At 34.8% G+C, this 13,863-nt stretch overlaps 1 protein-coding gene and 1 long non-coding RNA gene across 3 annotated transcripts; both read right to left on the minus strand.

Annotated features, from left to right (window-relative positions):
• Positions 1-811: 811 nt before the first annotated feature.
• On the minus strand, positions 812-3,093 carry LOC119073958 (protein giant). 2 transcript variants are annotated; one of them, XM_037179850.1, is made up of 2 exons: positions 2,856-3,093; positions 812-2,015 (listed from the first exon to the last, which is right to left on the minus strand). In XM_037179850.1, the coding sequence occupies exons 1-2, from the start codon at positions 2,896-2,898 to the stop codon at positions 1,057-1,059; spliced, it is 1,002 nt and encodes a 333-aa protein (XP_037035745.1). In that variant the 5' UTR covers positions 2,899-3,093; the 3' UTR covers positions 812-1,056. The 2 variants fall into 2 exon arrangements, with proteins under 2 accessions (XP_037035745.1, XP_037035756.1); XM_037179861.1 differs by lacking the exon at positions 2,856-3,093 and adding an exon at positions 2,253-2,377 and having other exon boundaries at positions 818-2,015.
• A 4,677-nt stretch (positions 3,094-7,770) lies between these two features.
• Positions 7,771-8,232, minus strand: LOC119073965. Its single transcript, XR_005087124.1, has 2 exons — positions 8,084-8,232; positions 7,771-8,022 (listed from the first exon to the last, which is right to left on the minus strand). It is a non-coding gene; the product is annotated as an uncharacterized LOC119073965 (long non-coding RNA).
• Positions 8,233-13,863: the final 5,631 nt, after the last annotated feature.

The raw sequence follows: 13,863 nt of genomic DNA on the forward strand, positions 1-13,863 counted from the left end.
ACCCGACAGACAGACAGACAAAGTGTCCACAATAGGGTATTTTTTCCTATGGAAAAAAGACCTAAAAACATGACTTTTCACTTTCAACCCGAGTTATGTAATTAATTTTACGGCATGTTTCATTTTCATTTACATTTCCTAATCACGTAAAGCATTGTACTTACGAGGTTCCAAGTTGTTATTTGACAAGTTGGGAATACACCCCACTTATCAAATAAACAACTTGGAACCTCGGAAGTAATATACTATTACATGTTAAGGCCGTCGAAAGTTGATGAAATTCGAAGCATGCATGGAAGCATGTAAAAGTAGATAATCTCATGGACTGTCGAATCTACAGTTGAATTTTCTTGTGGTTCTTCGCAATTAAATGATTTTCAATTGCATTATGGAATGTTTAGCAATTTTAAACTTAAGTTGCATTGAGGCTATTTAGTCCAAAGCATTAACATCTGAACGAAGATTGTTAACCGTTGGTCAACGCTATGTCTCATGAAGTAGATGGAGAGTCTGGTTATCGTGGACCGAACCAAAGGAACATGAACAATGACCCGGAAGCTAAACCGAACCCCTATCTTAGACTGTTTGAAAATGTGACTCAAGAACCAGTTGACAGCGCTTAACCTAAGTTTATTTACCTTTTGATCTCTTGATTTTTCTTTTATTCGATGACTATTCAACTCATGTTTCTTATATGGGCTATGACTTAATTATACTCACCAAAGGTTCCGTCATTTTATAATTTCGTATCTCATTTTTGCGATAGAATATAGTCGCTGGAACAGATAATTGAAATATGGAGCAACAAAGCTTTAAAGCGTCAAAATAAAATATTTATTTGTACAGACCAAAATTACAGTTATTCGTTCGATTTTTACCTGCATTAATGTATACAATTTGAAAATCGACAAGAATAAGAATCACACGCCCGATCAAAGTGAATTAAAAATTAAAACCATTAATCATCGGGTTAAAAGTTAAAACCTAATTATTTTTAAGACTAAATCACAATCTCGACCGACACATCGACAAACCAAATATATATTTCTTTGGAAATCACTGTCCCGCACCTTGCATAGCCATTTTCTTATGAAGTGTAGCTATTTCCATTTTCATTTCGGTGATCTGATTTCTGGACGAAATGAGTTCAGCTTGCAATTCGCGGTTTTCATTTTCCAAAAACGTTGCTCGGATCGCTATTTCGTCTTCTTTGATCCTTCGGCGATCTCTTGACTTCTTAGCCGCAGCATTGTTCTTTTTTCGTCGTTCATAGTATGCGCTATCCTTAACACCACTGGTCGATGAGTCGGAGTTATTGTTATTTGTGATTGTCTCAATGTCCAAATTACTGGTACTTTCAGCTCTCGATGATGTTCGTCGCATTTTCGGATTTGATACGGTCGGCTGACCACCATTTGCAGCGTGTATGTGCTTCAACATTTTCATACGAAACATTTCGAATTTCTCCGCTGACTGGCTGTTCACAAGCGACAACGAAGCCATACTAAATGGATCTCTCGGATAAGCTTTAAACGGTCGGGATAATTTTCCATCCCGTCCGACGATCATTTGGTACGGATACGAATTGCCCATTTGCTTGTTCAATGTCTCCGACGAATCATCTTCAGCTGGCGGGGTATGCTGTGAAAGACGTTGCTGTAGCGCTGCTGCTTGTAACATGTACGGCGCTATATTGCATGTTGGCTGATTGTGTTGCTTAGTATAATATAATTGATCCGGTGATGGTGAGTCGCGTTTCTGGCATGGATACGTATTGGTAAAATCTTTCAGAAACGGTGGATATGAAGATTCTTGTAGAGAATGATCGGAATACGTGGCAGAACGATCATGATTGTTTTTGTCTGGCGAAGTTTCCATAGGCGGTGAACCGCTGCCGGTACTGTACGGTGACAATGTTTTATACGTATCGACGGAATCACATCGAACTGATAGGTCCAGAGGTTGGTAAGATTTTTTCATTGGATGAGAGTATGATGTGGTATCTGTCATGGTTTCTGTAATTGAAAAGAAGAAAATTGGTAAGTCAAATCGAATGCAAAAAAAGTTTGAAATTTTCATAGAATTGTTCTAGCGAAGATGTTGTGCGACAGATAAAGGTTATACTAAATTGACCTTTCAATTATGAAAAATTATGAAAAAAATGTGATCCACAAAATTGAATTTTTCATCAGAATTTTATTTCACTAATTTATAACTCTTCAAATTAAAATATTAGGACCTCGGACTATTACCTCTGAACTGTACGACTACGTTTATCAACGACCTCAATTACTTTATCGACGTCACATATAAATTAACAGATTAAGAAATTGGGTTACGTACTGTTCTTTTGACAAGCGGATCGTCACTGATTCGATAGGATTCTGATTTTTGTTTTTTGCACGTACTCGTGTGTGAGTGTACTCGACAAATATTTTTTTATGCTCCATGCGTCGAAAAGCGTACTTTTCGACGCTCTCAACATTACACAACTTAAGATGGAAATACGAAAAGACTCGTCTTAGTGTGTTTATTGACCTCGGCTTCGCCTTGGACCAACAACACGGAGATTCTACTATTTGAGCCCTTTTTAGGTAAATTACTATTTTTGTGGACAAGTTAAAGGTTTTTTATAATACTGTGAGAGTAAACGCAAAAACAGTCTTCGTGGCACAGTCTTTTCCTACACTTGTTAAGCAAAGAGCCTAAAATTCTTAAAATTACAAAAAATCTTTCGGCACAGATCAACAAAACTCGTAACTCGACAAAATCACAATTCAGAAAATTCAAAAATAAAAAATTCAAAAAATTGCGAAAATTCAAAAAATTGCGAAAAATTCAAAAAAATTGCTTACCAGTTTTAATATCCACAAAATATTTGCGATCCTTAATTTTCATTGTCGATTCCACCCAAAATTAAACACAAAAACTTTTTTTTTTCAAAACTTTTAAAAACTTTGAGATTTTCCCAAATTTTTCGTCTTTTGCCCAAAAAAAACAATTCGTACTACGAATTACAACTTTCTTCGACGACCTCTAAGTGCACACTGTATGCGACAGGTAATAAATTTTGCACCAAACTGACCAAAATTTTGCAATGACCCACTCATTTATAAAAATGTTGAGCAAAAATTTCAGCCAATGAGGTCGTCGCAAAATTTTCATTTCGTTTTTCTATTTCTATTATTTCTATGTTATTCTATATGTTGTGCGAAAAGGGTATTCGATTACATGGTGCGTAGGTCAGAGTCTTGCATATTTTAGGTTGATGCATATGATGACAATGTTAGGCGAATTGACGTTGATTTGTGTTTATGGGGGAGGTACTTTCTTGTGATTAGATAGTTTTTAAGGAAATGAATTAGAATGAGTTGGAAGAGTTCACTGTTGCTTTCTCATTGACACGATTATTATAACTATATCTTAGAAAGTGCATCCGATGATCTCTTATTTCCGACTTTTACGTTTTTTATAACGGCGAAAATGCGTCTGTATTTTTGTGTTTTACAACTTATTTTTATTGGGAAACCAGTTATGATGTTAAGACGGTCATAAATAGTTACGAAAGTAATTTGCTAAGACAAATGATGATCCGATTATACTAAAATATAATTAGGTACGACCGGGGGTATGGGTATTTCAACTTTTTCGATGCAGAACGTTATTCTAAGCAAAAAGTTGGTCTACGGTATGTTTCAAAAATACGAAGATATTTTCATATAAAATTAGTTTTGTTAAAATAATAAACTGGACTGAGGCCGTTTATAGCCGCCATAAATATAAATTGGCTTGAGCTGACCGTTAGCTAGAACCATATATTCGATTTATAGAAATATCTTACAACAGTGTAAAATCAAAAATGTTGGCCTTTCGTAATTTTTTTAAGGTTGGCTGTACGTTTCGATGTCTAGATGATGAACTTATAAAAAAATCGGGGCATTCTGGAGACGCCGCTTAGAATATTGTTTCACGTCGATTAAGACTAACTGGTCTGCATGCCCTAACTTAATTTGTCGAAAATTTTGAAAATTCTTGGATCTGAAAAATGCACTCCAAGAACAGGCAAAAGAACAGAATTTGAATTCATACAAAATAAGAGGCCAAATGAAAGCTAATAAAATCTGTTCCTTTGCTTGTTTTTGGAGTGTGTTGATCTGAAGCACTGTTAGACCCGGACTGGCCAACTAGGCTATCGGGTTCAATTTTTGTTTACAATTTTCAGTTTTTCGGGTCTTACGTTTCTTTTTCATACATTGCCTAGGGGTTCAGTCCGGACCTAAGCCACTCTATTAAGTAGTCAACTTACTCAGTCAAAAAAAGTTTTTTCTTTAAATTTCAATCTAGGACGAAGCAGTTTTCATCATGATTTGTATGAAGATTTAGACCTTAGATGGATTTTATGTTAAAACTTTGCTTGCGTCATATTATGTCAGATTACACGATGTTCAGTACAACTCAGGTCCAGCTCTGATTTGACAATATCCATCATAATTTAGTGCGTCAAGTATTACCACTGGTTTCGCAAGTTTTTAGTGATTCGAAACCACTTGCTTGAAGTTAACCAGGCAAGAGCGAGTGAGTTTAATGCATTATACAAATGAATGAAACGAATACGTAAGCGATTTTAACGAGATTTATGTCCCTCCTTTGAATGTATTTGCTTCCTCTGCTCCTACCTGGTTTACTTTACTCTACTGTGTTCGAAACGCGTCATCGAGAGCTTAAGATTGTTTCAACTTATACAACAAAAGCGGTTCATCTTTCTTTATAAAAGAAGCGCAGACAATAGTATGATCTCATCAGCCTCCAAATCTCTTTATTATCCTTATAGCACTAATGTGCTATGTAATATCATATTCCAGATAAGATCATTAGATCATAAGGTCATCAGTTGAATCTTAGTGCTCGAGCTGAGCAACCAATATCTTGAAATGAATTTACAAGATCGCCTATCACAAAAATGTGCAATTTCTCGTCATGGTCATCGTATGTCATCTGTCCATTCTTTACAACTATTTAGATAACATTTTGTTTATCAACATGTCTAGTCTAATCCAGTCTAAATATGGAAACAAATATAAACGAAGTTTCTTTCACGTTATCGATAATGATATGCAAATCGAATGTTATCTGTGTGGAGTCAATAATAGTTGTCGTAACAGAATATGATTAACAATTGAATCAAAAAAGATAAGAATAAATTACATGAATACTCTGGTAAGCGAGGAAGGATGGGGTAAACATTATTAGGCTTTGGTACTCAGAATGCGAATTCTGACCGCATGAAGATTGAAGAATGGCATGGAATAGAAGTTGTAAACCTGCACTATTTATATGTAAGAGTATAAGGCATATTTTCATCAATTACGACTCAATTCTCGAATAAGCTTTGATTGCTACACAGCTTCACCGAAAGCTCTTTCGAACTAAAATTACTATTGAGAAAATGTGTGCCTAAAAATAGTTTCCAGTTCATAATATCAATTTAAACAAAAAACATAGCTAACGCCGACCCGTACGAAACACCTATTCGTATCAAAAGCCTTTAATGTGAAACTCTTCATTTTTCTTACTTCATTTTCTTCTCTGCTGAAAAACTATTCTCCCTTTAAAATCACTTACATTATCCACTCTCTGCCTTGTTATCATATACAACTAAATTGCCGGAGGCAATATAGACAGCCCCGTACGAAGACAAATTTCATAAATTCCTATTTAAACAGCTATATACCGCTATATTTAACTATATTTCGCTATAAATAAACATTTCACAGATAAATATATGCTATTATATAGCTCTATATGCCTGTATATAGCTCAATATAGCTGTATATAGGTATATATAGATGTCCATATATGGAATCCCTGAAACCCCACACACATAACACATTATTTCCATGTTAACAGAAACTCTCTTAGTACCATTTTTCCCAAGATGTTTCACTTTTAATAAAATCCAATATGGCCGCCGGCAGCCATTTTGTTAGGAGACCGGAAATAGTACAGACGCTTTACATTCGTTAATACCTTTCAAACAAAAAAAAATTCATGAAATTCGGTCAAAATTTACTCGAGATATTGACAAAATACTCCACGTTCACTGTACGGCCGAGTAGCCAGATAAGAGCTCACTCCAAGAGACCTAGCTCACGCTCCGGAGAACATAATTTCATAATTTTTTTTTCCCCTGATTGGTACGGTCAATACCTATCTAATAAAGGTAAAACGAACGAAATATGTTCAAATTTGGCCGACCTACAAGCAAAAACTGCTTGCCGCCCTGTGCCTGTTTCACACCAAGGGGTCTAACTCACAGGTCATCCGATTTCCATAAACTTTTTTTTTGTCGATCGGTATTGTAAATACCTTTTATTTGACGTATCACTTACAAGTTTAACGTTTAAATGTCCGGAGATATCTTCGAAAAACCGTAAAGCACTTATTGGGCCACAGCTCGGGAGGGGTCGATCCAAAATCACTCATCTTCGAACTTAGCCTGTCTTTTGACATTACCAAACGGGAAAAAAAAGAATTTTCAAAATCGGATGCGTTTTACTCAAGTTATCGTGCAGACAGACAGACGGACAGACCCCAGTACTTCGTACGGGTCTAAAAATCCAAACCGTACTTTTGTTGGAAAATCAAAATTAACTCTTTCAATTCATAGTCCGGGTTCTTATGTCATCCTCCTCGATTCAGAACTTTTTTGATCTTTGCCGATTGGATATGATTGGGCCAGATTTTCCTAACTAAATTTTTTTTTTGGTGTTTTGAATCGGTAAATACCGGTAAAAACCGGTTTTAGTGTAAAACTGACCTCTTAGGCTTCAACTATCCTTAAAAACAAGTCGAAAAAACTGATGGAAGCTCACTTAATCCTTAATCCTTAATCATATCCAATCGTCAAAAATCAAAAAAGTTCTGAATCGAGCAGAACGCTTTTTTTGACATAAGAAAGCGATTCTGATTTTTTTTTATTTGCTGATTGGGCTGTGCTTATAACTGACTTTGATTATACTCCGGACATATTAAAGTACATCGTTTGAAGACTTAACTTTATTACGAATCTTACCTCAGAGTGCTCAGAGTGTGATTCTGAGGTAAGATTCGTAATAAAGTTAAAGTGCTTGAGATCGTTACATTTAAAGTCTCACTACTTGTACCTAAATTAGAGAAATAAATCAGGGCATTGTAACAGATGTTAACTAGTGAGTGATTGCTAGCTTTTACTCTCCAGAAATATCTAAAGCATAAAAGAGCATACGACTTAAACTTGTTATGCTTGTTACGTAACTATCAACAAATCAAAGCATTTAAATTCGATGACACGGTACGACGACGGGATTGTTCAGAAAGTACGACTGATTATAAGCAGCAAATTTTTTGGGTGGCGGGTCAATATTGTCTGGAACGATATTACGGTCAAAAAACGATATTATCGTTCGAAAATTTGTCACCTAAACGTTCTGGACTATTATCGTTTTATGGACGTTCCTGACGATATCGACCGTGTGGAAATGTCGCCTCGCCAATTTTCGGCTAAGATACATTTGCGCAACATTCATTTCGTTCAATTAAGACTGTATGTAAACCTTTTTCTAATATTTGAGCACCCTCTTTTTGATTATCTTAACAAAACTTTGTGAACAGCTTTTCGCACCACGCGAAACTGGTGCGAGCCGATCAAAGACTTTCAATTTCACTACCTTTCTCCGTCGATAGCCTTAACGTCGAAGCCTAGGCCGAATCCAAAAACATAGGTCGGAAGAGTCATGTCTGAACTGAACACTTGCCAACTTTTAATAATTTTTCAAATCAATCAATTTCAATTTTCAATATTTGACTGGGCTACGAATTTGCCCCGAACCGGCTACAAAATATGAAACTGGATCTGTAAGTGACCAGTGAAACAACACTTATATCCAGCGCCACACGTTCCAACGAGTGATTCGACACCAGCTCCACATTCGCTCTTGCATACAAATTTTGTATTTGAAACTTCTAACGCTGTACACTTTTCATCTGAAAAATTGCTAATAACTATTGATCTTAAACGTGAATGAGAACACCATTGTACACTTACTCTCCGTTTGACCACAGGTACCACCGATAGAACATACTATCAGAATCAATGCTACAATCCACAAACTGGCAAGCTTGAATATCATTTTCGGCGTGTTGGAAGTTGAGAAGATTGAGTCGATACTAACACTTTAGGGTACAGTATCATTTTCTTTATATGAACGTACCTATAACTATACATTTTTAATGTGCGTTTAATCTTGCTTAGTAAATCTAGAAATGATTATAATCAATCGATTCCGGTGGTGCATGTTCATAAAAAGAATTGGAACTAAAAAAGGAAATGAAAAGTTTATGAGTTTTCAGATGCGATCTACTCCAAATTAGTTTATCGGATGCAATCAAATAAGTTTTTTACAGCAGAGTAAATATGTTAAGGGATCATGAAGCAAAAATGTGACATAACGATACACAAAACGACGACAGTAAAAATATTTTTGCAGACAACTAAGCGCTTCAATCAACTTGCAGTCGAAAATTACCTGATGGATTTGTTACCTTCCGAGTATTTTACGCAACCCTTTAAAGGAAATTTTGTTCAAAATATTTTGTTATTCTCTTTCTACAAATTACATATTCAGTTTCACATAACGATTTTTCCCTTCCAATTTGAGCAGCATTCACTACACCTTTCCTAAGAGATCTCCCGACCACGATACTTTCTCCACATTTCCCTGATTTTCATTGCTGTTTTGCACACTTAAAAAATCCCCTTTTCCTAACTAAACTGTCCTGTTCTTCTTGGTGGCTCTGATTTCCTTCATTTGCTATAGTTGAAATAGCATATGAAATGAAAGAAATCAGAGAACCAGCCAGGGACAGCAGAAAAGAAAGTGAGATTTTTTACGTGTGCAAAGCAGTATCTGAAAAATACTCCCGGAAATCCTGTAAAACAACAAAGAGAGACAAGTGACATGACGTAAGACCTTCATAATTTGTTTGGAAATCGATTGTAAGATCGATCAGTCCATATACGATTGTATCGTTCAAATTAAATCTCTGAACCAATTTCGGGTTATGATTTTGTTTCTCTTAATTACATCGTACCTCAATTTCGGTGGCCTAAATTGCATTCCAATTCCAAAATAAACCAAAAATCAATCGGCTCTGAATACCTTTCGTTTGAAATTATTTTTCGAAAAAGCAATCAAACCTATATCAATTAACGGTTAAATGGCCAAAAATGTCTTCTGACAATCGAACACATATTGCTTAATTACTCCAATGAAATTTAATGAAAGTGTTCTCGTGTGCACTAATAGGCTGGCCGAGGTAGTAAAGCATTAATTTGCAATGCATTTAAATGTGCAATGCGAACATATTTGAATGTAATTTAAATTACGAGTTCATGTATATGCGGTAAAAGTGTCCGTTAGGTGGATTGCATTTTTGGGACCGAAAACATATTTATGTAGAACGGACATTGCGCTACATTTTATTGGAAAATCAATTGGAATTCAAAGAGAAATTGAAGTATTTGAGGTCTCTGAAAAGGTGATGTGTAATTTCCTATTTTTTAATTGAAATGTAATATTTTCTGGCCATATCGATACATGCCTCGGATCATACATGGTTGCATATTAGTGTTATGAGCATTGGATTTGGTGAAAGCCATTTAATACTATGGAATTTGCAATAAATTTGTAAAATATTTTATGAATGAAAGTTTATGGAATTAGGTTGTTGTTGTTCTTTATTCACGGAATATTCAAACAGTTTTCCATTCAAATTTTGTTACAAATTCATTCAATTTTTACATGAAATTACTCGTAATAACGTATTTTTCTGCAACAAAATCAACATCTCGTCGTCTCCTATTTGCTTGCATTGAGTAAATCTTCAAAATGCTGAACAAAGAAAATATAATCCTTTACAATTCAAGTGCATCTACCAAAAAATTAAGTAGTAAACAATATATAATAACCATATTTTAATCTCATCGTCTGCTGTGTCCTAAAAAAATATAAATATTAATACGATTTTTTAACCAGTTTCTTTTTCCTTTCTTCCTCTGCAAATATGTTTTCACATTATATTTTGTGGCTGGCATGAGTTCGACAAACGAAAAAAAAAATGCATTCCATATTTACCGAACGTATTATGAGGCAGGCACATCATTGCAAAATATGTATGCCTTGTTCGACAACACAAAATATTTGCTCAGGAACAATATGCAAAAATATTAGCATAAAGTATGTAAAATTTAGTTAATCCCTTGTACCTAATGTAATCGTTGCCCAAGAGAGAACCGTTCACATATTTTTTTCCTCCTTCTTCTCGTTCGTCTTCGGTCTTACCGCACATGTCGCAAGAGATTTCACATTATAATATGTGATGCAGAGATAAAAAGGATTCGGGGAATTATCTGGGGCTTATCTAGATTTGACCATTTGAATAATAATTAAGTAAAAGTTTCTGCAGATCAGACCAGGGATGGAACTGGGAGAATCATGGGTGATGGAAATCAGGAGAATTTTTTTTCACAAATTTTGTAAATTTTTATTTCTAATTAATTACAATTGGATTCCTTGTATTCTGCTCGAACAACGCGTCAATTGTTATGTTTCTTTGCCAATTCTCGAAATTCTTGAGGATTCTCGAAGTCCCAAAAATTCTTAGAGATTCTCACAATTCTTCAAGATTTTCGCAATTCTTGAAAATTCTCGAATTCTTCATGGAATATTCTTGAAGTTCTTGAAACTTCTAGACATTCTTCAACTTTTTGAAATACTTGAAAATCTCGTAATTCCTGATTTAAAGAATTTCAATTTTGAAAACACTTTCAAGAACTTTCATTTTGGAGATTCTCGAAAATTCCAAGAAATTCTTAAAAGTAGGTCCTAACTATATGGAAAGGCGTTTAACACATAGAAAAAACAAAAAAATGAGCAAGCGACCGTGTTAAGCGTGTTAAGCGAACACTAAAATAAATATCTTGTCATTTAAGCGGGTAGATTCAAATCATCAAGATCTTGTAAATCTATGCCTATACCGATTAAATTTGGGTAAATGTGAAGGAAATCCTGGTAAAAACGACTAAGTAGCAATAATACACCAGTGAGAATGCTTTTAAATGCTTCTGAATCGTTTATCCCTTGATGTTGCATTTTGAACTTTTCATTTTATTTTAAGATGCCAGAATCATTCTAGATAGTCTGTGTGAGCAATTTTTGATGCGAAGAACCCCTTTTTTAATAGTGATCTTCCATCGTCACTGTAGCTATTTTGCAATTTTCACCATTTGTTGAATATGTCTGTCTGGCTATATAACTATAAGATGACTCGTAAACAATACTTTTTTTGTGGTTGTGGCAATACACTAAGCCATTTAACCTTTTAATAAATGTCTGTTAGTTCTAAAGTATCACTTAGTGTTTGATGGAAAATCTTTTACTTCTTTTGTTTTACTGTAAATTTTGCTATATAAGAGAAGTATAGCTAGATATCATATCTATTATTTCCGTGACCGTTGTCGATGACAAATGACTATTGTCGCTTCTAAAATATTATGGACTGATTTGAATATCCTTATGTTTGATATGTTATGTCCCACTATTATTTCGTTTTCCTACGATTTGTTTATTATTAAACGACAATCTCTATTTCGATGCTGTTACCCACTTGACTGAGGTTTGAAATTTTCCCAAATCTATGAAGTGATTATCTTTATGTGATTTGATTCTATTGGCTTCATTCAGACTAGTATATTGATTTAAGGCATAAGCCGTAATCGGTACAATACTTTTTGTAACTGCAGCAAAAATACGACGCATTCAGAACCATGAAAATCAGATCTTTGTTTAAAATATTACGAAAAATGCAGCGAGCAGATTGCAAGTTTTGAATATCTTTTATTAATATTAGCGACGGTGTCAAGAAACATTACATTGTCGGTATTCTATTCGTATTTTATGGTTCCTTAATATTGAAAGCCATTTCGTTCATTTAAATGCCGTTTTAATGGACAAAACAAGTTGACTCAGCAAAAAACGTTTAGCCTTTTTTCTGGTTTTGCATGTGCATCAATTCGAGCACAGGAACATGAATTGCGTTTTTTTGCTGCTTCTTCGGTTAATCCTTACACAAATCCATATTATTTGCTTATTGAATAAGTTCTTTTTTTGACATGGAAAAAAAATGTAACGAACAACCAATAGAAAATGCATTGTGTCGCAACTAAGATATATACTTCATGCCACATTGGTTGCATGGTCAAATGACATGAAAAGATAAAGTCCATTCCGTAGAAATGTAAATTTGCATAAAATAATAATTTCTCATAGGAATTCTTAGATATTAGACCGCAAAGACATAGAATGGTAACTTGAGTTATTCAATGGGAAAAGAAATAACCGAAATTTTTTTTTTTTTTTATTTCTTCTTCCTCATGTCATATCTATATCCAACGTAATTAGCCTTCTTCCGCAAGTTATTATTACTATAACCAATAACTTTCATAATTTTCAGATTAAAATGTGCGTAAATCCTATTCGAATTCAGAAGCAGAAATTCTTTTATGTTCGTCCGGATCGTTCTCTTTATTTTTTTGAGCAATATGAGGTAGACAATGTGAATTGTCCCACCACTTAACATTTACTAATGCGGTCAATATTTCATAATTTCTATTTCATTGTCGGTATGGTGAACATTATGTTGTCCTTCACAATTACTGCTATTGGAGCAGAATTTTTATATTCTTTTCATAATCATGAGAAACCAGTGTACAACACGATTCAATTTTATGGAACAGTTGTCGCTGGAAAAACTACGTCCAGATGTCCAATGGGAGAAGAGTTGAGTATACTTTTGATTAGGCTTCGTCGGTTTTATTTAATTTTAAATGTACGGACTCGTTAAGCTTTTCGGAATATTCCATTTCAAGAGTGTGCGTACGACAGAGCAACATGTGGCATTTATTGAGTGGGTACAACTTTACAGAAAGTATTCGCATATAGCAATGATGGAGATGGAATCCCGTAAGAATAAAATTTAGCATAAATTACTTAAGGCCATAAAATTATGATAGGATCTTCGGAACCAATCTGCTGGAATTTTGAGAACAAACACATACTACCACCTCAACCATCTGAAAGTCCGGAAGATTACACAAAAAACCTCACAGATTCTTCCAATTCTAGAATTGAGAAGATGGTGGATAATCATGTGCCATCATTATCGAATGTTGGGAACCAACACATTGTCACCTTTAAAATCTGAAAAGTCCAGAAGGGAACCCAAAAAAACACTCACAAATTCTTCAAATTCTTTGAATTCTACAATTGGGAAGATGATGGATAATCATGTGCCATGTTCGAATCGTGGGAACTAACACATTGCCACTTCAATAATCCCGAAAGTCCAAGAGGAAACCACAAAAAAAAAATCAGAAATCTTTGCAATTCTTTGAATCTACGAATGGGAATCAGCAATTAAGCATTTCAACTTCTCATATTTCATCGTAGATGCTTCCCAACCCCCCATAATGCTCTACTTGTCCTGAAACAACATAAAATTACATTTCAAATGACAACCCCCACACGATCTTGTACGGCTGGGGTTCCTCGAGAAATTTGGAATATTAGAAAAAGAGTAAGTTTTAAGTCTTTTTACGGTTGAAAACTACAACTGCACATATCTCAGTGTGGATGAATTTTAATCCAAATAAGACCCTGTTTGCCCCGGAAGTACATGCAATTACCTTTATAATGACACCCCACACGATTTTGTACGGCACGTGTAACTGGAGGAACAGCCACATAAGCTTCGAAGAATTTTGTTGAA

This window comes from Bradysia coprophila, chromosome II (genome assembly GCF_014529535.1).
Source record: "Bradysia coprophila strain Holo2 chromosome II, BU_Bcop_v1, whole genome shotgun sequence".
Taxonomy (NCBI): Eukaryota; Metazoa; Arthropoda; class Insecta; order Diptera; family Sciaridae; genus Bradysia; species Bradysia coprophila.